This window comes from Neomonachus schauinslandi, chromosome 7 (genome assembly GCF_002201575.2).
Source record: "Neomonachus schauinslandi chromosome 7, ASM220157v2, whole genome shotgun sequence".
Lineage (NCBI taxonomy): Eukaryota > Metazoa > Chordata > Mammalia > Carnivora > Phocidae > Neomonachus > Neomonachus schauinslandi.
In genome coordinates, this window is record NC_058409.1 from 56,296,154 (window position 1) to 56,322,205 (window position 26,052).

General features: G+C 33.3%; 1 protein-coding gene across 1 annotated transcript in view; it reads right to left on the bottom strand.

Annotated features, from left to right (window-relative positions):
- AP3B1 (adaptor related protein complex 3 subunit beta 1) overlaps positions 1–26,052 on the bottom strand; it is a 260,264-nt gene that overhangs the window by 170,868 nt on the left and 63,344 nt on the right. Inside the window, exons 5-7 of the mRNA XM_044916930.1 lie at positions 25,488–25,648; positions 22,700–22,766; positions 13,509–13,691 (exon numbers count right to left, since the gene is read on the bottom strand). Of these exons, the coding sequence (XP_044772865.1) occupies positions 13,509–13,691; positions 22,700–22,766; positions 25,488–25,648 (411 nt within the window). The remainder of the gene's footprint in view (positions 1–13,508; positions 13,692–22,699; positions 22,767–25,487; positions 25,649–26,052) is intronic.

Below are 26,052 nucleotides of genomic sequence, written 5' to 3' on the forward strand. Positions count from 1 at the left end.
TACATCTTTGAAGTACCATTATTATTACACAGACTCATGGAATAAAGTGTGAAATTACACTTAGTAGTACTGTAAATAAATTTTTTACCTGAAGCTCCAAACACAAATGTTCACAAAAATTACATTAAGTCAGTGTTTAAACCCACAGTTTTTTACTCTGAGGATGAACTGTGATTTTAAGAGATCTTAGGACACAGGGAGACTTGCTCATTTTCTCTCAATGGATTAACTAAGACATAAACACAAACTATGATCTTTGTATTAGTTCAGTAAGGAGTAACAAGAAATATAAAACTGACAATAATTAAAAACTACATAAGGCAAAATCTGCTTATATATGAAAACTGATGAAGGTATCAAATATTCCTGAAAAACATCTTCTTCTGCAACATGTGACCAAAAACACTGGAGTCAGTAAAAATAAACAACAACTCAGGTGAAGTAATCCCTAATGTTAGGAAAGATCTTTCACAAATATCTTACTGGATCCTTAACCCCATGAGGTAAGCAAAGCCGGTATTCACTGCCTTTTTCACAAGATGAAAGAACTGAGGTACACAAGCTTATCTGAATTTATCAATAATCTCACAGACAGGGCGCCTGGGTGGCTCAGTTGGTTAAGCGACTGCCTTCGGCTCAGGTCATGATCCTGGAGTCCCGGGATCGAGTCCCGCATCGGGCTCCCTGCTCGGCACGGAGTCTGCTTCTCCCTCTCCCACTCCCCCTGCTTGTGTTCCCTCTCTTGCTGTGTCTCTCTCTGTCAAATAAATAAAATCTTAAAAAAAAAAAAATCTCACAGATAAAGTGGTGGGACCAGGATTTTACCTCTAAATTGTTAACTCTTCATCTTGTCCTCTTTCTTATTAACTTGGCATTTATAGTAGTCAAGAAAAAGACAATGAATCTACCCAATTGCCTTCTAAATTCAGTGATAGCTTGGAGGGCACTAGCACAAACTTAAGATTTGTACGAGGACAAAAGAATCTCTGTAGTCTGCTGTAGACACAGACTATTACCTAATGCTTAAAAGCTATGCAGAGGAATACATCATGACAGTCTCATGCGATCCGAGATACCTGTATTAGTACAGTAACAAAATACATAGACTGGGAGGCTTAAACAATAAACATTTAATTCTCAGTTTTAGAGGCTATCAAGTCCAAGATCAAGGTGTCAGCAGATTGGGTTCCTGTTAAGAACTTACTGCCTGGCAGATGGCTGCCTTCTCATTGTCCTCACATGGCAGAGAAAGAAAGAGGAAGAAGCTCTCTGGTACCTCTTCTTGTAAGGATATTATTCCCATGGTGAGGCCCAACCCTCAAGACTTCATTTAAACCTAATTACTTCCAGGGTGCCCAGCTATCTCAGTCAGTAGAGCATGCGACTCTTGTTCAGCCTTAGAAGTTTGAGCCCCATGTTGAGTGTAGATATTACTTAAAATAAAATCTTAAAAAACTGAAAAATAATAAACCTAGTAACTTCCCAAGTCCCCACCTCCAAATACCATCACCCTGGGGGCTAGGACTTCAACATACGAATTTTGGGGAACACAAACATTCAGTTCATAGATACCACAGCAATATACTGGTGGTACATCTCTTTGACATTGGGTTAGATGTGCTAAGAAGACCAGAGTGGGAAGGTGATGAGCAATATCGTAATCGCTTAAATTAACTATTCAGTATGGATATAGCATACCTTATCAGAGAAATATATCCACTAGAAAAAAAAGTCATGTTGAATAAAATTTTATATTTAATATTTTTCTCAAAGGAAAAAAAGTCTCAAACCAGTATACATATCCTGATTTGTTTTGTATAGACATGATTTTGGGGGAGAGGGAAAACTACTTTTTTTCCTTTCATGAGGTAAATGCTATGCTCTTCACTTTACATGTTTTATATCACAGCCCAGTGACCACTATGCCACACAGGTAGAAGTGTGGGTTTGAGGACCATTGAACACTGAATCTCCCCCAATACATCACAATTATGAAAACACCTGTGGCCAGTAACTTTCTGTTGAGCCACTATGAAAATTCAGTGTTCAATAGCCCACAGCACTTTTCATTTCTTATGACTGTATGTTCAGCTCCAATATGTAAGAAACAAGCTTTCTGAGTACAGCAGTTTCCAAACTTTGTTACTAAGAGATCTAGATCTATATAAGGCATTTTTTCATTTTTTTTCTGAAATAAAATATACTCATGACACATGCTGAACTTAGTCTAAGGGTTCTAAGACATGAGAAAGAAGGGTCCTAATTATTGGAAAACTAATTCCTATCTAATGATGAGGAATAAATAAGAATTGCTTTTTGTTATGAGAATGTATTTTAGAGTGGTTCTCATTCAATCATAAGTTATGAAATAAAATTAAAATCAACCTAAGTAGAACAATCGTGATTCTTATGTATTCATTCTCTATCTTAACCCCTGAAATAAAGAAAATATATTAGAAAAGGTAAATGTCTGGTGAACTGAAATTAATGAATGTATTCTCCTATAGGACATTTTAAAAAAAGAATAAGGTTAGAGCAGAGGTCTTAAAATATTTGTGGACATTTCAAGGACGAGGGAATAAATCAGGAAAGGGTTTTTTTAATCTTATGGAGAACCCTAAAATTTATATTTTAGGAAACAAATTACATTTTATGGGGGAAAAAATCTATACTCTGGGTAAACCAAGGGTAGGAAATTAGGGTTCCAAGAAACAACAATTTAAAAACTTTAAAAGGCAAAAGTCTAGGTTATGAAAAACTCTTTAAATAAAACATAAAATTTTATAAAGGGAGCACTTATTCTTGATTAATTCCAAAATATGCATATGTCTAAATTAAATGATATCCTTTAAGTCACTTCTAAAAGTTATATAAGTTGTTCTAAAAATAATACATGGATAACCAGTTGAATACGAAGCTAAGAATTAGAACTGATTGTTCAGAGAGTGGGAACTGGAGATAAGAAGGAGCAGAGCATATACTTACTATACAATGCAGCAATTCCACTCCTATACCAATAAAAACGTTATGTCCACACAACGACTTGTGGCAATGTAGACAAAAGAAGGTTAGAGCTCCATGAGTGTACAGCCAAGGTCAGAGTTCAAGCATAAGCAAGTGCAGTCTGTGATTGCCAGAGACAAAGAGATAATTTGTGTGCATGTGTGTTACAGAAACTCTATGTTAAAGAAATGAGGAGGAAGGGGGCGCCTGGGTGGCTCAGTCCTTAAGCGTCTGCCTTTGGCTCAGGTCATGATCCCAGGGTCCTGGGATCGAGCCCCGCATTGGGCTCCCTGCTCCACGGGAAGCCTGCTTCTCCCTCTCCCACTCCCCCTGTTTGTGTTCCCTCTCTAGCTGTGTTTCTCTCTGTCAAATAAATAAATAAATAAAGCTTAAAAAAAAAAAATGAGGAAAAAGAAAAAGCGTAATTTATATTTACCCACATATATACCATTCCTTTCATTCTTTATTCCATTCTACAGTTACGAATTACCATCTATTACCATTTCTCTTCAACCTAAACAATTTCTTCAAGTCTTTCTTGTAATACAATTTCCCTATGTAGGAATTTTTCAATTTTGTTCTTCTGAAAATGTCTTCATTCCACCTTTATTTTTGAAAACTGGATTTGTTCAACATGGAATTCTTTGTTGACAGTTTTTCCTGTCAATAATTTTAAGATGATATTTCACTGTTTTCTAGATGCCATTGTTTCTGATCAGCAGTTAAGTCATATCTTTATTTTTCTGTATATAATGCATTGTTTATCTCTGTCTGCTTTCAATGTTTTTTCTCTTTTGATTTCAGAAGTTTAACTATGATATGTTTAAGTCTGACTTTTTACTTATTTTGCGGGAGAATCTGGTAAGTTTCCTGGGTCAGTGTGCTTGGATTTTTCCTCTTCAACTAAATCTGACATTTTTTTCAACCTTTATTTCTTCAGGTATTATTTCTGCTCCATTCACTCTTTCCTCTCCTTTTGGGAATTCAGTTACAGGTATTTCATTCTCTTTGGTATTATTTCACATGGCTCTGAGACTCTTACCTTGTTTTTCTGTTTGGTTTTCAGACTGCATAATTTCTACTGATTTACCTTAAGGATTCTTGACTCTTTTACTGCCTCTGCTGGGCTGTTAAGCCCGTCTAGTATATTTTTCATTTAATCATTGTATTTTTCAGCCCTGGATTTTCCATTTGGCTCCTTCTTATGGTGTCTTTTCCCTGTTAAGACTGCTCATCTATTCATTCAACACAACTATATTGCTTTTAGTAGTCTGGCCATATATTTAATAGCTGCTTTACTTATCTGTAAGTGCCTTTTCTTGATTATACTGAGGTAACTTTCTATTGACTGCTTTTTCTCTTGAGCAGCAGTTATTTTTTTGTTTCTCATGTCCACTGATTGTTTTAAAATTGTATTCTGGATATGATCAACCACACACCATCAAAGTCTTCCTTACATTGCATTTCTCTGAAGTGTATTGGCATTTGTATAGCAGATATTTTACTGGTCTCCAACTGCAAACTCTGTCTACCCTAATGTGGCCAGCAAGTGAAATCTCCATTTAGTTCTTTTATCTTGCAGGTGCTGCTTTTTCGCTAGACCCACTAGAGTCTTCCCCATACATCCACACTTTATTGTTCAGCCAAGAATTTGGATCTATTTACTATGCATCTCCAGGGGGTTCACCCTTCTATGGCTCCCACCCCCTTCTGGAATTTCCCCCCAATATTTAGGTATTCTGTTAGTCTTGAAGTCTGTTCTCTGACAGCTAAGTAAGTAAGGCTGTGTTTTTTTCCATTATTGTATGAGTCTGGGGAGTGACTTCAGACAAAAACCTGCAAACTCAAAAACCTCACACCTTGAAATTTCAGCCTTCTATATGTAGAATCCTCTCTGGCTTTTTCCTACTTTTGACTGTCTTACAGTGACTTTAGATAGCTGGTTTTTGCAAAAATTTTCTAGAGAGTTAACCAAATCAAGGCATTCCATCAGTAGAAGCTGAAACGCTAAGTTCATTGAAGTACTACATCTCAATTGCAAGTCAAAGGTCTCAGATGAATGCTGGTATAGGGCATTTAGGAAAATTCTAGAAAAGTGCTCAAGCATTCTAAAACAAACAAACAAAAACAAAACCTTCAATAACTGCTGAGGATAAATTTACTATCCCACAAATTACTCCTCTTCCCAAATGCTAAACCAAAAAAGAGTATGACATAAAATACACACAATTCAAACTGAAACTGAGAGGAAGAAACAAACTGTCTTTCAGTGTGGTTGTACAAAACTAAGAAGTCACACTGTATCAGAACAAATGTCTGTACCTGAGTGTCCCAAGTATTTACAATATGAAAAGAGCACAATAACTGTGCAAAATATTCACAGCACACATTAAAAAATGCAAAAGACAAATCGTTCTGGGAAAAAATATTCCCTATATATCAAAAGTAAATTCTCCAAGAAGTTATTAAGAATATGAACTCAAGAAAACACAAGTTCAAAGATGAGATGATAAAATTATATAATAAAGGAAATGTAAGACTGAAACCTGAGTGAATAAAAGCCAAATAACTATCATTATGAAATTAAGTAAAAACTGTCAAAGAAACATTAGAGGGATGCCTGGGTGGCTCAGTTGGTTAAGTGTCTGCCTTCGGCTCAGGTCATGACCCCAGGGTCCTGGGTTGAAGTCCCACATCCAGCTCCTTGCTCAGCAGAGAGCCCGCTTCTCCCTCTGCCTGCTTCTCCCTCTGCCTACTACTTCCCCTGCTTGTGCACGCGCTCTCTCTCTGACAAATAAATAAAATCTTAAAAAAAAAAAAAAAGATTAGATCAATGAAAATCAAATTACTGATAAAAAGATTTGAGATAATACAAATGCAAATAAAGACAAACATTAAAGCAGTTTTTTTAAAAGATGAAAGTAGAGAAAGATTGTAAAATAATGTATTTCTGAAGCATATAAATGACAAATGGAGCAAGAAAAAAAACTTGGAAGATCAAAGAAAAGAATTCAAAAAAATTCTACAAAATAAAGAAGTGAATATGTAAATCATATAGAATGATTCACTCTGAGATGCAACCTTACTAATCTCTACAGATTAAAAAAAAAAGCAAAACAGATTTCTGGGGGTACAAACAAAAATATCAAGTTACCTGCAAAGGAGAAAAATCTGTGGCTACAGGGAGAACTTTCTGCAGAAGAAAAAAAGAAGGTGTGACCCAAGACTATTGTATCCAACCAAGATGTCAAGTATAAAAGTAACACGACATTACAAATACATAAGATCTAAGAAAATACTAATTCAAGGAGATGAAAATGTTACTACACAGAAATAATATTTGCAGTCATAATTAAATGAAAAATACACAATTAAAAAATAAAACAATATTGCAAAGATGGAATAATGAAAGCATGAGACAATATAGAAGAATGCCATATCACCATTTCTATAATAGGAAGTCAATATAAAATGTCTAAAATTCATAAATCAAGAAAGAGCAAAACATGCATATTACTAAAAAACATGCATATTACTTAGAAATGGAGAAAGTTAAATACACACACACACATAAAAGAATTTGAGGTAACTAATTTGGGCATGGGGAAGGGTGGAACAGGAAAATGTTGTTTCTTATAAGCCATATAAGTATTATTAACTTTTTTTTAACCATGTATATGTTTACTTGGATAAAATTGAAAATATTTGTTTAAAGAGTTTATTTATTTGAGCGAGAGCGAGCAGGCACAAGAAGCAGGGAGGGGAAGGGAGAGGGAGAAGCAGGCCCCTTGCTGAGCAGGGAGCAGTATACAAGACTCGATCCCAGAACCCCAGGATCATGACCTGAGCCAAAGGCAGATGTTTAACCAACTGAGCCACCCAGGTGCCCCCAAATTTAAAATATTTTTTAAAAATCCAAGCAAAAATAAATTATGAACAAGAAAAATAAGGACTCTTTAAGATAAATGTTTCATAACTAATAGAGGGAAGGGAGACCCCATTTCAATATCTGTACATAGTCTGTAGTTTCCTAATAAACTGCATATTGAACCTCCATCTATAGGCGCCTGAAAAAAGTGCACAAAAACTGTAGTATTCGTATTGAAAGCATGGATTCTACCATAACTCCTCACTACTATTATTTAAAAATTTCACACAATGAGATTCAAAAATAGTTCCTTAGTAAGATACAAAATTTATCTTACAAAGAAAATTAACCTGTAAAGAAAATTAAAATTCAATAAAAAATAATCTCTAACATGTAGGTCCTGTAAGACAGGACGTGATGCACTCTTTCCCCCTACCTTTGTATTTTCAGAAAACTGCTAATCAAGAACTATGCATACAAATTTTGTGTTCTGATGAGTTATTTTATAGCTGTCCCTGAAAAACTTATAGAAATTTATCTCAAAATACTTTAAACAAATTACTTGGAACTTTCTTACATCTAAGGTTTTATAACTGAAGTACAGATATATTGAGAAAAATAAAATTAATTTTTCACTCCAAATTTCAAAATGGAATGCATACCGCCACTAAAATTGTATTACCTGGATTCATAAGTAAAACGTAACTCTGAGTACATAAAGTCTTAAGTTCTAGATCATGAAAGTAAAAAATTTTGATAATTCTTGCAAAACTGTCATTTCCTAGAGGAAGTTTAACTTTTAAAAGGCTAGATTCATAAAATTAAAAACCTTTCTGTCAGGCCCCAGTGTGCCCAAGCTTTCTTTCAGTTTATAATTAACACCACTAAAGGGTTTTGGGTTTTTTAATACTCTTAAAATTTACTTGTTTTTTTATAACATTTATTTTTTTAAATCCATTATTTCTACCAAAGAAACTTTAGTCTTAAGAGATTTACATTTATGCTTCAAGTATTCTCCCATAGTCAGCTTGAATGACACAAAGAAAATATTTAAGTAATTTTATATCCTTGAAAATTATACAAACTTGACCTAGAAAAAAAAAAAAAAAAAAAACCTACATGGACTGCAAAGAATAAGGTAAATTGGAGAAAATAAAAATGCAAATATGCATTTTAGCAGTCTCTTGAATTTATTAACCTAAAAGGTTTAATTTCCATTTTCCTGCATCAGCTTTATTTATAAAATGTCGTGCCCTATAAATACGCTGTTATTTTCTATAGTCAAGCACCCTCTTAACAAATCTTCTCATTAATATGTAAATTTAAAGTCAATCGGTCTTCTTCCTGACAGCCCCATGAATTCCTAGTGCACTGTATAATCGGCTTTGACTTGGCATCCACTATTTATCATCAAAGATGTCAGTTAGAAAAATTATGTAAAATGCACTGCAATTGATATGACTGCAATCTACTTTGTCAACACTTAATTGTTCCTCAAATCATACATTTACATATAAACAGCCTAAATACTGATCTATAATGATGCAAATAAACTAAATTAAAAATCTCTTCTGCCCTGAAGAAGCTTGTTTGTATATGATGTGTTCATTTGAGAACTTATTGACAAAAGCATGTTACATCAGCTCATCTCAAAAAGTATTTCTACTAATTTTCAATTCCTCAAAAAAAAATTTTGTTACCTTTCAAGCATAAAAACATAAACAAATGTTTTAAAAATTCAATGAGAAACATGATTTTTCTCTTTGAAAAGCAAATTTAATTATAGTTGTTACCTAATTGCAATGTCCAAGCACTATGGTTTGGGGAGGTTTCAAATATGGCTTCAACTGGAATGCAATAAGCAAACACAGAGTAACATATTAAAGTAGCAAAAAGGGGCACCTGGGTGGCTCAGTTGTTAAGTGTCTGCCTTCGGCTCAGGTCATGATCCCGGGGTCCTGGGATCGAGCCCGCATCGAGCCCCGCATCGGGCTCCCTGCTCAGCGGAGAGCCTGCTTCTCCCTCTCCCACCCCCTCTGCTTGTGTTCCCTCTCTCACTGTGATTCTCTCTGTCAAATAAATAAAATCTTTTTAAAAAATAAATAAAGTAAGTAAGCAAAAAGATATCTTAATTTAAAAGTCATGAGGTTAAAAAAAAAAAGGTCATGAGGTAATAGAAAATAAAGGAAAGACTGTTGACCTAGAGATCAGATTACTCTGTTCATATTTCTGGATCCACATTTTATAAGGAATATTATCTTACGTGAGTTGTTAAAATCTATATAAGTCAGTTTTGTTATCTATAAAATGGGTGTAATAATCGCTACTGTCCTATCTCAAAATACTACCAAAGTATAGCAAAATAACAAATTGCTAAACTTAAAGTATCTCGATATTATTTTTCACATATTATCTTAGTACATGAGAAAGAAATCCCTTGATTTTAATGAATTTGGTATGTACAGGCATTTTTTTTTTTTACTTTAAATAACTTTTTAATCAACATAGTATTTTAGTGAGATTGTTTTCTCACTTGTAAAATCTTTCACTTCAAGATAAATGGCCCTTTATATATCATAAAATGGTGCTCATACAGCATGTATACAAGTGACTTCTGCCTGTATGTAAAAGGGGATGAGATGCTAGAATGAACACCTTTACACTCTACTAATTTTGTGGAAAAAAAAATACATTCAAGACCTGATGGTAAATGGATAAAATAGGATTGTAACAAGTAAGCACTGACTATGCTAGAATACTGTTCCACTTTGTCTTTCTATCCTGTAGTATTCTTAGCAGTTCTTTACTACATGGTATGCTTTCTACAAACACGAAAAGTGAAAAATGAAAGCAGACAGGAATGCAGAATACTTCTAAGTTTCTTCCAGCTTGCCAACTTTTTTTTTTTAAGATTTTATTTATTCATTTGAGATAGAGAGTGAGAGAGAGAGAGAGCATGAGCAGGAGTGGAAGGGGATGTCAGAAGGAGAAGCAGGCTCCCCACTGAGCAGGGAGCCTGACACACGGGGCTCGATCCCAGGACCCTGGGGTTATGACCTGAGCTGAAGGCAGACACAACCGACTGAGCCACCCAGGCATCCCCTTTAATTAAAATTAAAAATTTTACTTTTTAAAATTAAAATTACCACGTGTAGTCCTAAAAAATTGGATGCAACTTAAAACTCTAGGCCAAAAAGCCTCCAAGATTACAAGTGGCTGGACTGCACACGGAAAAGCTGCTCAGTGAAACAGAATTCTAACAAGCCATACAGAAAGTCTGAGATGGGTTAACTCATAGAGTAAGCATGGACATGATCTAAATGATGATAATCCATCTGAACCTTGATTTTATAAATTGTATTTGTACCAAAAGTCTAATAACATGTTGGACAATCTCTAACTTCTAAAACTGCAATAAAGGATGACCCTTCCAAATCTTTCCTGCTGGTATAGAACAGAATACATATGTATACAAAAAGACAAAAGCCTGTTACCTAATTTATTAAATAAATAAATAAAGTGAAATGTGTTATCCAAAGTAAAATTTACAACCACTAGAACAACTGAAATTAAACAGTTGCCAGTAAATACCCCTAAGGGGTCAACCAAGAGGTTATTATAAGATGGAAGATTTATCGGGCGCCTGGGTGGCTCAGTTGGTTAAGCGACTGCCTTCAGCTCAGGTCATGATCCTAGAGTCCCTGGATCGAGTCCCACATCGGGCTCCCTGCTCGGCAGGGAGTCTGCTTCTCCCTCTGACCCTCTCATGCTCTGTCTCAAATAAATAAATAAAATCTTTAAAAAAAAAAAAAAAAAAAAAAAGGAAGATTTATCTTTTATTTCACTGTGTACCTGAATTCCTTCTTTAATTAAAAAATAAAAAAAAATAGTGGGACGCTTGGGTGGCTCAGTTGGTTAGGTGGCTGCCTTCAGCCCGGGTCATGATCCCAGGATCCTGGGATCAAGTCCCACATCGGGCTCCTTCCTCAGCAGGGAGCCTGCTTCCCCCTCCCTCTCCCTCTGCTTGTGTTGTGTCAAATAAATAAAATCTTTAAAAAAAAAAAAAAAAAGTAGTTATAGTTACAGTTAGCTACACCCTTACAAATCTTCTATTTTACTGAGGTTTTCTTCTTTTCTTTTCTTTCTTTACGCCAAGGAATCTTTCTCAAAGAAAATCATATTCATAGCTGTATATGAAAGGCAGACAAAGATGAAGGCTGCTCTGTTTGGAACAGAGGCAAGAACCCAGAGAGGGGCAGAGTCTAGAGCACCACTGCCCCCTGTGGTTGTTCCTGTGGCAGTGTTACAGCATCTGGAGGCCTGACGTGCACATTTGAAAACTAATGAATTAGTCTATCAACCACATAATCTAGAATAATGCCAAGGTCAAGTGCAAATAAGTGGCAAAGTTAAGAAATTACTGAGGCCAGTTTCAGTATACCCAGGACAAGGACCAGCCTTCATCTCATGTTTGTAATAATTAATGTCTAAAGAATCCACATGTGAAAACACATGGAATACATACATATAGCCCCAACTTTTTAAATTACCTGTCAAAAGAGTAAATATATATGGTAGTGCAAAATTTAACCTCTGTGATTTGCAAATAGCTTTCAACATGAATTTTATCTAAAATAAGATGGAATAAAATTCAAGGAACAGAAACACAAATAAATAGACAAACTACAAACACAGAGATTTTAAAGTCTGTTACATATTTTTAGGAGATATGGCAAGGAAAGATGTATTTTAACTCCAATTTCTACATAACTAACAAAGCAAAGGATTATGTGCACAGAGATACTGAAAATGATTTGATAGTGAAAGGAAAGTAAAATTTAAAATCTTATTAAATAGTGACAGTGGTTAGATAAGGCAAAATTACTTTATAACCTTCCAACAGGAAAAAAAAATATTTATCTGAACAGCACTCTGGAAAAGAACTGGCTGAAATCAAACAACTTATTACTAGCAACAAAAATCTCTTGTCAAAGTTATCACTTACATCAAAGGGCCAAGACATTTGCACCATGGGCATGTTGTTGCTTAATCCAGCAAAAGTGCCATCAAGAGTTTACTTTGTTCAGTGACAAATAAAATTAACTTTATTAAAAAAAAGCAATCATCAATTTAAGTGTCCTTTATGCCATGATTTTTATATATTAACAATTCAAAACTATTTCAATTTTAAATAACCAAAATACTTTCTTAATATTAAAATTAAGATGGAGTCAGTATTACAAATAGTCTTACGGATAAAGATATATTTTTAAAACATTAAAATACTTTTTAATCCTAACAATACTAAGTCACTGTAAAAAGCATCGATGAATATTTTAAACATTTAAACGCCTTAACATCTGAGAGCTTAAGGTCATCTAAAATACATATCATGAACATTCCTCGATTTTATATACATTTTCCTCTCATTTTATTTCTAATTAACGAAAGTGAAATGAACTGAGCACTCAAATGTACTGAGCAACAAAACCGTATGTACATATATGTTTGTGTAAAACCATTATGATATAATTGGGGTATTTCTGGTCTTTTACTTTTTAGGCAGTTGATTTTAAAAATCTGTAATACTCCTTTTTCCTTTTTAATTGAAATATAAGTTGACACACATCACATTAGTTTCAGGTGTACAACATAGTGATTTGACAAACTCTATATATTATGCTGTGCTCACCACAAGTGTAGCTACCATCACCATGCAGTACTTTACAATATCATTGAATATATTCCCTAAACTGTACCTTTCATCTCCATGACTTATTCATTCCATAACTGGAAGCCTATTACCTCCCACTCCACTTCACCCATTTTGCCCATCTTTCCACCCCCCTCCACCTGCTTTTTAAAAAGACAAAAAAGAAATATCACAAGATGAGAATGAATGTGCTATTCTTGTAATATTTAATTTCTTTTTTTAAAGGAATTTAAAACTTACACTTAAATGTTAAATATATACCCACAAAGACCTCTATTGCAAAATATGTAATAAAATTTCCTCAACTGTCAATTAGGTAAAAAGAAGGTATTAAGTATGCCTCTAATGTTAATATGCACAAAGAAAACAACTTCATTTTAATGTTTATTTAATTATAAACTTTACTAAAATTCTATCAGCTTAAGTGAAAACAAGGAAAACAAACATTTTAAAATATAAAACTAGGAAAAGGTAGTTTAAAAGTTCAGCAATATTTATCTACAAAGGCAGGAAATTCTCTTAGGTATAAATTCACATGTGCTAGAATCACATTACCCACTTCTACAAGTGAGTCACTTGAACAGCTGAGACTTAAAGATATGAAAGCAACTAATCTCAAAAAAAAATCCATGATTTGGCAATATCACTGCAAACACTGTACCAGGCTCTGCTCCTAACAAGGGTCTCTTGCCAAGTATCATACTAAAAGTTTGTATACTATGTCATTAAGTATATATCAATCAGTGCCAAAATAATGAAAAATTATCCTTGCATTTATTTTTGTTTCCTGCTTTCCAAAAGAACATGAAAAAAAGGAGTCCTCCATAAATATGCAGATCTCTATATTTTACAACTATACACATTTTTAAAAGCTCATCCATTTTCTTAGTATACTTTATAAATGGAAGACCATTCAACACTTACCTCTTTCCAAGGACTGACAAACTGTGTACGAGCATATCGAGTTAGCATGTGGATTATGACAACCTGTCCCCACTCTTCTACATCAACTAGTAAATTACAGAGCTTGCGGTAATTCTTGTGAATCAGATCTATTCTATCCGGGCATACTTCTTCAAAAGCCATCACAACACTCCCAGCTACCAGCTAGAAAAGGAAGAAATAGTAACTCATTAAAAAACATTTTCCCTCCATCAAAGATTCTACTCAGGCATTGCAGAGATACAATCAGTGTTATGACAATATTTAAAGTATTGAGTTATTTAATTTAAAAAATGACTATTCACGTATAAATAACAAATTTTAAGTGTGACTCCCTTAAAGAATAATTTTGTACCTGTAACATGTCTGAAAAGGTAGTACCTTCCTGAAATATTACAATTAGGAGTATTAGTATTAGAAATTCCAACAATTTTTTGTCAAGTTAAATTTTAATAAATTGTTCATATATGGATTCAACATTTTCATCATATACATTTTTCATTTTTAAAGCTAACCTAAGTTCCAATCTAATGATTCAGTATTTAGTACATAACAACATTCAGAAAAATAATCAAGACAATAACAAAGACCACATCATGTCAGTTTAAAATGAGAAAGACAATGAATTTATTTTAAAGTCTGTGAGGAACTCGTAAGTGTTTCTGGTACAAAACACTTTCAAATCTTCAACATTTTAATCCAGCTGTTAAATTTTACCAATATTTCATTTACAAAGAAAACACACAGGCTAAAATTTTAGTGCGTTATTATAACCTATGTAACAATGTGTGTAAGATGAAATAATGTATTACCAACAAAAGTCAGCTCTCTCCAAGACCAATTAATGAACCATAGTGCTGTTTTTGTAATTGTCATACTTGGGCAAAGCAGTGAAATTAAGATATCTTTGGGATAAAGATACAAGCTAAGCAGAATATGTAATATACAAATACTTCTATATATGTACCACTGATATATGTGCAGTTAGCCAACAATATAATACTGTTGAAAAAATAAATTAATATCAGATTCTTTCTAAACACTAGGGATCTTCATTTTAGTGTCTAAAATTTCCCCAAACACTTAAAATAAGCAATTAAATAGAAATGTAACTTACTGAAATGGTACTTTCTGAAAAATACTAGATAACAATGATATTTGTATTTTTAGTGTTTGTCCCTCTACTTGGCTGACATTTAGTTTATTAATATGCAACCAACAATACAATTGAAAGAAAACAGCTCAGAATATAGACTTGCTATTATGCTAAACAAGTTTCTAGTCCTGTGGGGATTTTATGAATTACCAATCAGTATAAACGTGAAGCCGCATTTATTGACTCCAGCCCTGCCCATGTACTGGTGCCTGCTGGTCCCAGCATGAATGCACTTCAATCGAAAAAGCAAAGAATTGATTATTTGTGTGAACTAAATAAAAAATGTATTATATGTATAATTTCCTATTTGCTATTGATATGGAAAGGAAGTTAAGTTTATGTTTTCATCTCCACATTTTGATATCCCCTGCACAAATCACTCTTCGAAAATTATATTCTGTGATAATCTTATTTCTAAACAGATTTAGTATCATTTAAAAATCTATTTTAGGGCGCCTGGGTGGCTCAGTTGGTTAAGCGACTGCCTTCGGCTCAGGTCATGATCCCGGAGTCCTGGGATCGAGTCCCACATCGGGCTCCCAGCTCAGCGGGGAGCCTGCTTCTCCCTCTGACCCTATCCCCTCTCATGCTGTTTCTCTCTCTCTCTCTCTCAAATAAATAAATAAATAAATAAAATCTTTAAAAATCTATTTTAAACAACTAAACTTTATGACATCAAACTATAAATAACTCAGTATTTGTGAAATCTATCCATAGATATATTTTATATATATGTCAATCTTACATTAATAGAAGATACACATAGCAACTGATACAGGATACTAAAGTACAAAAATAAATAATACCACTTAGAATAAAATAGTCCATGAAACTGAAATAGCAATTCAATGAAGTTTCAATTTGAGAAATACTATGTAAAATCAAGTATTTTGCCTAAGCCGAGATTTTTTTCAAAGTGTTTAATTAAAAGAAAAATCAGCTACCAAATGTTATTAAATTTATTAAACTGAGAGCTATAGGTACAACATAATTCTAAAGTACTAACCGATAATGGAAAAAAAGAAAATACTTAAGTACAAATAAACTTTAAGGAAACACAAAAATAATTAGAATATAAAGAAAAGTACCTTCACAAAATAAAACTGACCATTTTAGGTATTTCATTGTATGGATTTAACGAACTAACCCTAGGTTAAACAATGCCAGAATTGGTAATTTTGGTCTGTTAAATGTTCAATATTCTATAAAACCTCAAGAATTAAAATAAAATGGTCTACTCAGATTTTAAAACCAAAAATATTGGTTTCCCAAAAACAGACAGTTAATTTCCATCTCACTGTGTCAATAGTAGCTTCTTATATAAGGGGAAAAATAAATCACTCCAACAAAACTAGCAATGAGCTCATCAAATTCAAATGCAGTTTTCCATTTATGTATTTTTTATATTAAAGCTATAAACATGGTTCATTTATCTTCCCTTGGTTGCCATGTTTTTCTGTGCTGTTGCTATGAACTTCAGCCATTAGCTGTGCTCCAAGGTAAACTACATGAACCGTCAACAAAAGTGACACCCCATCTATGGAGTTCATATTTTCTCCAGATTATCTATGCTAGTTGACAAGCTGGTAATGAAAAAAATCACACTAAGCAAATGGTTCCTCTAATAACAATAAATTTTCTATAAAATTATGAAGGGTACAAAACGTTTCCTTGCATCTATTTTGTCATGAATTCTAATTAACGTTGCAAAAATCTGAGAGTGCTGGGTCATCACAAGAAGTGCATCAAGGTTTGATTGATAATATGCTATAAGTTGGCCAATGCTGCCAAGATTTTCTTCTCTTAAATTAATGGCCATCCAACCTGCCCTAATCATACAGCCCAAATGATATTCCCCTTCTTATTTCAATTTTCTTGAGGCATGGAAAATGGGAAAGATCAGTCATTTATCTTCTAATAGCTGGATAATAGATCTATCACAATAAAACATCTGCACAAAATCAGAGGTATGAGGGGGTTTTTTTGCCCACAACAGTGAAGCTTTTACCAACATTAAATCAGTAACTTATAAAATGCTGTCTTACCCCCATAGTTTAGTTATGAATTACCAATATATTCATTAAACATCATTTTGTAGCTAAATTAAGGAGAAACAGTGTCATAAAAAATATATAAACAACTGAGTTTTTCAGTAAGCATTGACCAAATCTGTTTTCTTAAGAAACTCTGTTTTCTATTATAAAGTTAAATGCTATCCATAGGATTTCTTTAAAATTAACCTGAAAGAAACAGGAAATAAATACCACCTTGCTTCTGAGGTGTTGTAAATAAGACTGTCCACTGCTATGCTTAAATTGCTCAACAAATATGGATTTCTACCTTTTAAAGGCAAACCAGAGAAAGCATTATAAATTTTAAAAATGAATTTGTAACTGAACATCAAAAAGGAGTGTTTAGGATATGTTAAATAGAGAATATAGGAGGGGAATGGTAAATCTAGGAACATACAATGAAGAAATTATATAAAGAAAAGTTGTTAACAGCTGAATGGGGATAATGGAACATTATTAAAATATTCCCTTTTAGGGCGCCTGGGTGGCTCAGTTGGTTAAGCGACTGCCTTCGGCTCAGGTCATGATCCTGGAGTCCCTGGATCGAGTCCCACATCGGGCTCCCTGCTCGGCGGGGAGCCTGCTTCTCCCTCTGACCCTCCCCCCTCTCATGTGCTCTCTCTCTTTCTCTCTGTCTCAAATAAATAAATAAAATCTTTAAAAAAAAAAAATTCCCTTTTAATTTTACTGACTATTGTTGTGGGGTATCTTTCAAAATTTATAGGTAACCTTTAGACAACAGTTACCTAAGTAGCTCTAAAATGTTCTTCCAGTTATCTTACCATAACAATATTCCTTAACCTTACATGATGCATTTTTAAAAAAGGACTATTTTATGATAAATATTGGTCATACTCTAGTAAAATGGAAAATGCATTCTCTTTTAATATGTTTATGTTTCCACCTTTCCTTAAAATGAGAATTATAGAACTCACTGTCTTTGAGATCTTAAATGTCAGAAAGTCTTCCTTTAGGCTAAAAGAAGCAACAGAAGGTGTATCTCAAAGTCAAAATGTTAAGTGAAGAAAAGTTTTAAATACATTAAATTTATATTTATCAGCAGCAATAGCAATGTTAACATCATGATAGTGATCCCAAGAAGCTCCTGCTGATAACAAATAAATTCCTTTTCAAAATGTGGAAATAAATTAGACGTGCACAGTTCACTTAATTGGGAAATTTTTAAACAAAAATGATTTGGGATTCTTACTGTTTTCTCTTTTTTTAAAATTTTATTTATTTATTTGAGAGAGACAGAGAGAGCGAGCACGAACAGGCAGGATGGGTAGAGGGAGAGAGAGAAGCAGACTCCTCACTGAGCAGGGAGCTGACGTGGATCCCAGCACCTTGAGATCATGACCTGAGCGGAAGGTAGATGATTAACCTACTGAGCCATCCAGTGCCCTGATTCTTACTGTTTTAAATGTCAATACTGACATTATTAATTTGGGGGAGGAAGGAAATACACCTGTCTTTCTTCAATAAAGAATTACAAGAGACAAAGTACTAATAAAGCTACGATCCATAAATATATGCATAAATATCAGAATATTTTAAACCTTTCTACAATTATAATCACACAAAGGAAAAAATTATCACAAAATGTTCTTAAAACATAATTAATTTAAATAATGGGTAGACAAGTTACAGTACCTGGGTAAATCTGAATCTCCCAAACCAAACCCAGAAAAATCAAAGATGAAAACCTATGTCCTTTTTTTTTTTTTAAAGATTTTATTTATTTATTTGACAGAAAGAGACACAGCAAGAGAGGGGACACAAGCAGGGGGAGTGGGAGAGGGAGAAGCAGGCTTCCCTTGGAGCAGGGAGCCCAATGCGAGGCTTGATCCCAGGATCCTGGGATCATGACCTGAGCCGAAGGCAGACACTTAACGACTGAGCCACCCAGGCACCTCGAAAACCTATGTCCTAAGCATAACTAAAACAGAGAATCTCCAAACTTCAAATTACATGTAAGTAGAAAAGTAAGTCCTAAATCCCAGAGAGTTCTCTTTCAAGCTTGTATCATAAAACTTCACAAAGACCTATGGCAGTCTGGAAAAAACTGCCCATAACAAAGCAGTTAGGAGTCGGTGGTAAGTAAAACAGGGAACTAAAATCAACAGGAGAAAGAGAAAGAGTACTCTAAGTGTAAAAATACTGCATAAGATTCCCGGTGGGTCCAGTGGACTACAAAGAGGAAATTTCAAGAGGGTTGGAGGTGGAGGAAGGATTCAATGAGACTATTTTGGAAAAGAAAATTTTCAAGATGATAGCAATTAAAAAACGAGGTAGAGGAAAAGGAGTCCCTTAGAAACTATAAGGTGACAGAAAAAAGAAATAAGAGGAGGAAATTTAAGATCCTAAAAGACCAAAAAATAAATAAATAAAAATAACTTTAGGACATATACCCCTTCCTATGGATGCTCTCCCTCAATAAAGCCAACTAATAGAAAAGCATACGTGGCTATTCTGACAGAAAGGGTGTTCTTACACTAAGAATTTTGCAAACTACCTCAAACTCAAACCACTAGCTCTGTCCAAAGAAATGTAAAGATGTAAGTAACGTACACATATTGAAAACAGAAAGTGAAAATCAAAACAATTCAAATGATGAAAAGTACCCCCCCCAAAAAATGATGAAGCAAAAGAAAACTGTCTAAAACAACAATCCAAATTGAAGTAAGCAGCCTCAAAGAAGCATCTGAGAATCAGAAAAATGAATGAATCAGAAATTCATAAAAGACAAGAGAAATAAGCAAAAGACATCAGGAAGAAATGAAACAGAAGTCGACTTAAACCAAGAAAGAAAGTGAGAGGGGAAGAAAATAATCAGACATGATTAAATTGCAAGGTGTCCTTGCAAGAAAACAGTTGAATGAAAATTTAGTAAGGGGAAATTTAAGAAAAGTAGAAAAAGAACCAGTGAACAGAAATGAGGTAAAAAAAAAAAAAAGTAAAAAGGTTTAGAGAGACAGTGGTTGAAACGTAAGATAGGCAAAGAAGATTCAACCTACATAAATTGAAGTCCCTGAAGAAATAAAAGTAATAACTGAACAGAATTAATGTTTAAAACCATAATCTTTAAAAGAAAAAACACTTTGCCAGAAATAATGTAAGTTCTGAATCTACATTTTTAAAACGTTCACTGAGTACCAGAAAAAAATTGACACACATGAAGTGACCCTGAGACACCATTTAAAACTATTACATTTCAAAGATAAAGAGAAAATCATCAGGGTCAGTATCTTACTTAATGCAGACACATTACAGGTACTTCCTTTAGACTGAAACAGACAAGTATGCTCACCATCTCCACCACTACTAGTACATGAGTATATAATTACACAAGAGAAATTAATTAGTCATAAGAATTGGAAAAGAAGAAGTAAAATCACTCTATTGGCAGATGAGATATTTTCTAGAATAAACTATGGAGAATGAATGATATAACTAAATCAAAAATAAAAGAACTTGGTAAAGAAGCAAGATATAAAATTACCATACAGAAAATCAAGAGCTTTTTTATATACCAATAACAAGTTTAACAATATAAAGATAAAGCAATTTCAATTTACAGTAACATCAAAGAAGTCAGACTACATATTAATACAACTCTAAACCAATATTTAATTCAATTAGCAATCCCCACCTCAACAGTCCCCACAAAGGTACATGCTAGCAATTCTGAAACACTTGCTCTTCATCTTGGGACTGAACAAGTAAGTAAATATACTGAGGATAATGACAGCCACATTTTTTAATGCTGGAGAAAGAAGCTGAAAAGGTGGGAGGCTAGAAGGAACCCTGCACTACTGTACTGGAATTAGAGGCATCAGTATAAACTACTGCCATTTAACACAGAAAAACAGATACAGAGGTCTTTTGAGTTAAAAAATATATAAACATGTAACACTTTAGGAAAAAGGAGTGCCTCATTAGTGATAGACCATCAAAGCTCCCATAAGATCTACCTGCAAACACCGAATATGATGTACACCATTTGGGAAGCAAAGTGTTAAAAATGATAGTAAACGCCTAATTATTATCACCAAAAGAATTAGTAATTACTAATTACTATCACCAAATTAATTCCACAATCATGCAACAAATACTAAATACCTACTATGAACAAGTACTCAATGTTTTCTACTGTATTTTGGAAATAAATGGTCAGAAATTAATAACCAATGGTTGCAAATTTACAAAGAAATTATCCTTTACATTCCTTTTTCAGGCATTTATTTCTTATTGGGAATATGTATTAACCCCTTTTATGGTGTCAGGCACTATGATCAGGGTTATATATACAATAGCTCTTTCAAAACAAATAAAACTTTATACATTAGAAATTACAAGCTATACAAATTTGGAAACTGAAACTTATAAAGGCTTAATATATAGCTACCAAGGGGCAAAAGTTTAGACACAAACCCAATTCTGTCTTATTACGAAGACTGCAATTTTCACCTGTGACATATCTTTTTTTAGGAAGACATGCACACATTATAAATGGAGATTTCATTCCTGGGCCATACAACAAATTTCCTTTAGTCTATAATGTAACAGAAATTGTGGTAAACTACGTTAAAGTAAAGGATCTGTTTCTTACAGATCTTACTATGTCCTCCACAGTCCTTGGCAAATGTCTTGCATGTCACAGAAACCAAATGTTTTTGTATTATTACTAAAATCAAGTTAACCATAATATCAGTAATACTGATTCCACATCTGGGTCCTAGAAGCAGATAACAAGTATGCCAGATAGAAGACAGAAAAGAAATCAAATTTCTTTTCTGTCTTCATTTATTGGGCAAATCTATATTTACTTACCTCCTATATTACATCAAGCACTATAGAAGAAATACTATGAAGATTTCGGCTACATTACAGACTAAATTTGCTGGATGGCTTAGGAATGAAATCCCCAACCATAATTTCATGTATAATACAATATTTTCAAAATATTTAGCGGAAAAAAAAAAGTATAGTGAAAAACTCATTAAAGGAAGTAAAATGTTCAAAAGACAGTATTCATTTAATGTAAATAGAAAGCTAAAGGAGGAAAGAGGAACAAAAAGACATGAGACAGAAAAACAAGTAAATAGCAGCTATAAATTCAACTATATCAATAACATTAAATGTAAATGGATTAAACCATCTATAATCAAAAGGCACATATTGTCACAGTGGATTAATAAACAATATCCAACTATATGCTGTCTACAGGAGATACACACTGGATTCAAAACTACCAACAGGTTGAGAGTAAAAGCAAAGAAAAAGATGTATCATGTAAACAGCAACCATAAGAAGGCAAAATAGCTGTACTTATGTCAGACAAAATAGGCAGATCCCATGGGTCATCACTACTCCTAGACCTCATTATCACTATACAAAAAGAATGGGAGTGGGGAATGGAGAAGGAGGAGTTAAGTACATTCACAAAAGATGACTCATTAGCCAGTAAGATCACTCTTACCAGCAATAAAACAGTCCTATAAATAAAGTTTTAGAATATTTTTTAAAAAACACATTTATAATACTCTTCTAATTTTTTAATATCTCTTTAATACTTACTAATACTTTAAAACAACTATTTGTTCCCAGGTGATTCAGCCTTTAAAAATCCTAATAAATCACTGCTTAAAATAAAAACTTTTGCACTCAAAGCAGTCAAAAATTTAGCCACAGATTAAAGAAAGGATTTTCCCCCCATTTGTTCTTCTGATTCCAGATGAAGAAACATGTAGTAAGCTAAAATTCTAAATACAAACATTTCTCTTTATAAACATATTTTTATTCTTCAAGGATTTTAATGAACTCCACTAATATTTATACCACTTCAAAATCAGTAAAAATAATTATACCACATATACAATGGCAAAATGATACCATGTATATAAAACACAATTTTACTTCGACATAAAAAGGTTATCACTTACTGTGCTTTTATCTTTTAGAAGTTTTTCAATTACTTCAATTAACATTTCCTTCTGCTCTGGATCAAGGCTAAAACATAAAAAGAAAAGAACATACATTAATTTTTTTCCCTTTAATTCAAATTTTAAATGAAGCTAATCATTTCAAGAATATTAAGAGAATTTTTTAGGAGGGAGAGAGAGCAAGAATTATGTAAAGATAGAAAGAAACAAAACAAATCTGAAATAAAATGGGACTTTTTCTTCTCCCAAATATGTCCTAATCTTTCTCTTTAAAGTTGCTCATATTAATTAAACCCAGACATTCATACCGTTAAGAAAGTATTTAAATATCAACTTCACTTCTAAAAAATAGTTGGAAAATCTTAAAAAAGTAATTACAAGTAGACAAATGATGAATTCCTTTTTTAACTGAGGGGAAAAAAGTAACAGAACAGCAACGATTTTTGATTATGGATACATAATGGTCAAAAACAAATACAGAATTCTTAAATAGGAATTTTCTATCATTTCAGTTCAGTAATAGAGACATGCATTACAAAACCTGCCATCTAAAAACAAAAAAATATAAGCAAAGGCTTACATATATACAGAATTAAGAAATGCGTCCTATTAGCAGCTCTAAGCACTGAAATACTGATAACAATATAATTTCTTCCTAACATGGAATTCAACTGCTGTCCATTTACTGTGAAGCTGAAGAATAGTTATACAAAGATAAATAAGACAGTCTAGTAAAGAAAGTCCCAAACATAATCACTCCATATAACAGAAACGTGTATAAGGGATAACAGGCATAAAAAGAGCACCAATGCAGAAGGAAGGATTATGGAGGGTTTCTTACAAGAAGTGATATCACAGATGAATCTTAACAATATGGCTTCAACTGAAAAAAGGAGAAAATTTTCTAGGTCAAGACTAAACAGATGGTCGTAAGTTAAAAACATTTTATGTAGAGGACTAACAGGCAGTACTGAGCTATTGGACGGTAAATTCCAGGCAAGGAGAATAAGGGTTGGGGGTGGAGAGGTAAAATGGGGCCCAGTGATGGCTTTTAATCTGTCACAGTAAGCTTGGATCCTATTCTGCAAGTATATAAGTAAGAAAAGATAGTGAGAAGTATGATATAACTTTGACAGAAAATGAATTTTTACTTTTTACGCATTTATGTAAGTTTATTACTAACCACTATAATTATTTGAACAAACTTTGTAATTCTTTCAAATTCTAGCTCCAGTCTTCCTTCTCCAAGCAGTCTTTCCTAACTAATCTCACTTTGTTACATCTTTACATTATGAAGCCATATATGACAATCTGAGTCATATCCTATCAAAGTCATGGTTAGTATGCCTTTCTATATACATATATATCATATGCTAATATCTTATTTAATTATAGATTGCCTTTAATTAATTATCATTGGTTTGATTTTTTTTCCTAAATAGTGATAATACATCCTCTACCATTTTCATACATCTTACACATATAACCCAACACCAAAACACAAAATGATCTTGATAAAAGCTTGCGGAATCAATGCTAACAGAAAATAATACCAAATTACTATAGATAATAACTCTTTTATTTAGGCAATATGTTTTCCATAAGGATCAAGGCATTGTATGATATTTTAATAAATATCATATAAATACAGTATGGTGCTGCATTTCAAAATCAGCATAGCTCTATAAAAGAATCAGACAAGGAAGGGAACATCAGGGCCAAAGATGGAAGAAAGGAGAACAAAGTGAGTTGACAGACACAGAGATACAAATCTAGTGATCCAAAGGGGCACCTGCACCCCAGTGTTTATAGCAGCAATGTCCACAATAGCCAAACTATGGAAAGAGCCCAGATGTCCACTGATAGATGAATGGATAAAGAAGATGTGGGATACACACATACACACACACACACACACATACACACAATGGAATACTACACTCAGCCATCAAAAAAATGAAATCTTGCCATTTGTAATGACGTGGATGGAACTACAGGGTATTATGCTAAGCAAAGTAAGTCAATCGGAGAAAGAGAATTATCATATGATTTTACTCATATGTGGTATTTAAGAAACAAAACAGAGGATCACAGGGGAAGAGAGGGAAAAATAAAACAAGATGAAACCAGAGAGGGAGACAAACCATGAGAGACTCCTAATCATAGGAAACAAACTCAGGGTTGCTGGAGGGGAGTGGGTGGAGGGATGGGGTACCTGGGTGATGGACATGAAGGAGGACACATGATGTAATCATGAACACTGGGTATTATGTAAGACTGATGAATCACTGACCTCTACATCTGAAACTAGTAATACATTATATGTTAAGTAATTGAATTTAAATAATAAATAAAAGAAATTTAAAAAAGAAATTTAAAATGTTCAAAAAATTTTTAAAAAAGAACAAAGTGAATCGAGAGGATAATACACCTAAGATTCTACCCTACAATAAACAGAAAAAAGTCTTAATTTTCTAATAATATACATGTATATGTACATGAGAGATATACTATATAAATGAGAATTCAAATTCCATTCATTTTTAAGTTATAAAATCTATAAAATTATCATAGGCCCTAACAGGCTCACAAGTAAAAACCAGCATAGGGTCTCTATAGCCAAAATAAAGTTAAAGATGTCTAAAGAATGTTTGTGGAAGAAAAACCGTCACTGGGTTTACTTAGTATAAGGACAGACCAACTGTAAGAGCTAATCAAATAAGCCTCCATGGGATGTAACATTCCACATACCATTAGCGGTCATTGGTATTATTAATAAAGCACCTACCTGTATAATTTCTGTATTGCATGGGCTGCATTCTTCCTAACATATGGTGATAAATCAGCAGAAGCCTCCTTAATAGCAAGCATCATAATAGGTACAATAATTGGTACTCTAATACTTGACAGAACTCTCAAAGCACTTGCACGGATTAGTTGATTTGGGTCCTAAAAATAGTGCAAAAATATTCATCAAAATTTCAAGTTTAACATTTCAACAGTATCTTTATGACACAGTTAATTGGTGCTCACAGAGTACAATATAATAATAGAAAAAAGGCTACTTAAAGAATTAGTGTATGGAAATGGGTAAGGAAAAACAGTTAAATAAATGTTTATTTCTCTGAATAATGTTTGAACAAGAAAAGTAATGGTTATTAATTCTAGCTGATCATTCATTACTAAACATGTTGGGTTTTTAGAGTTTTACAATGATAAAATGCTACAAGTTATAAATTTTATCTTTAAAAAGTCATGTCCCCTCATTACACACTTTCAACCACCAGCTGGTATAATGATGAAGAGTTCTTTGATGCATGATAATGATTAAATAAAATATAAAGGAACCTACC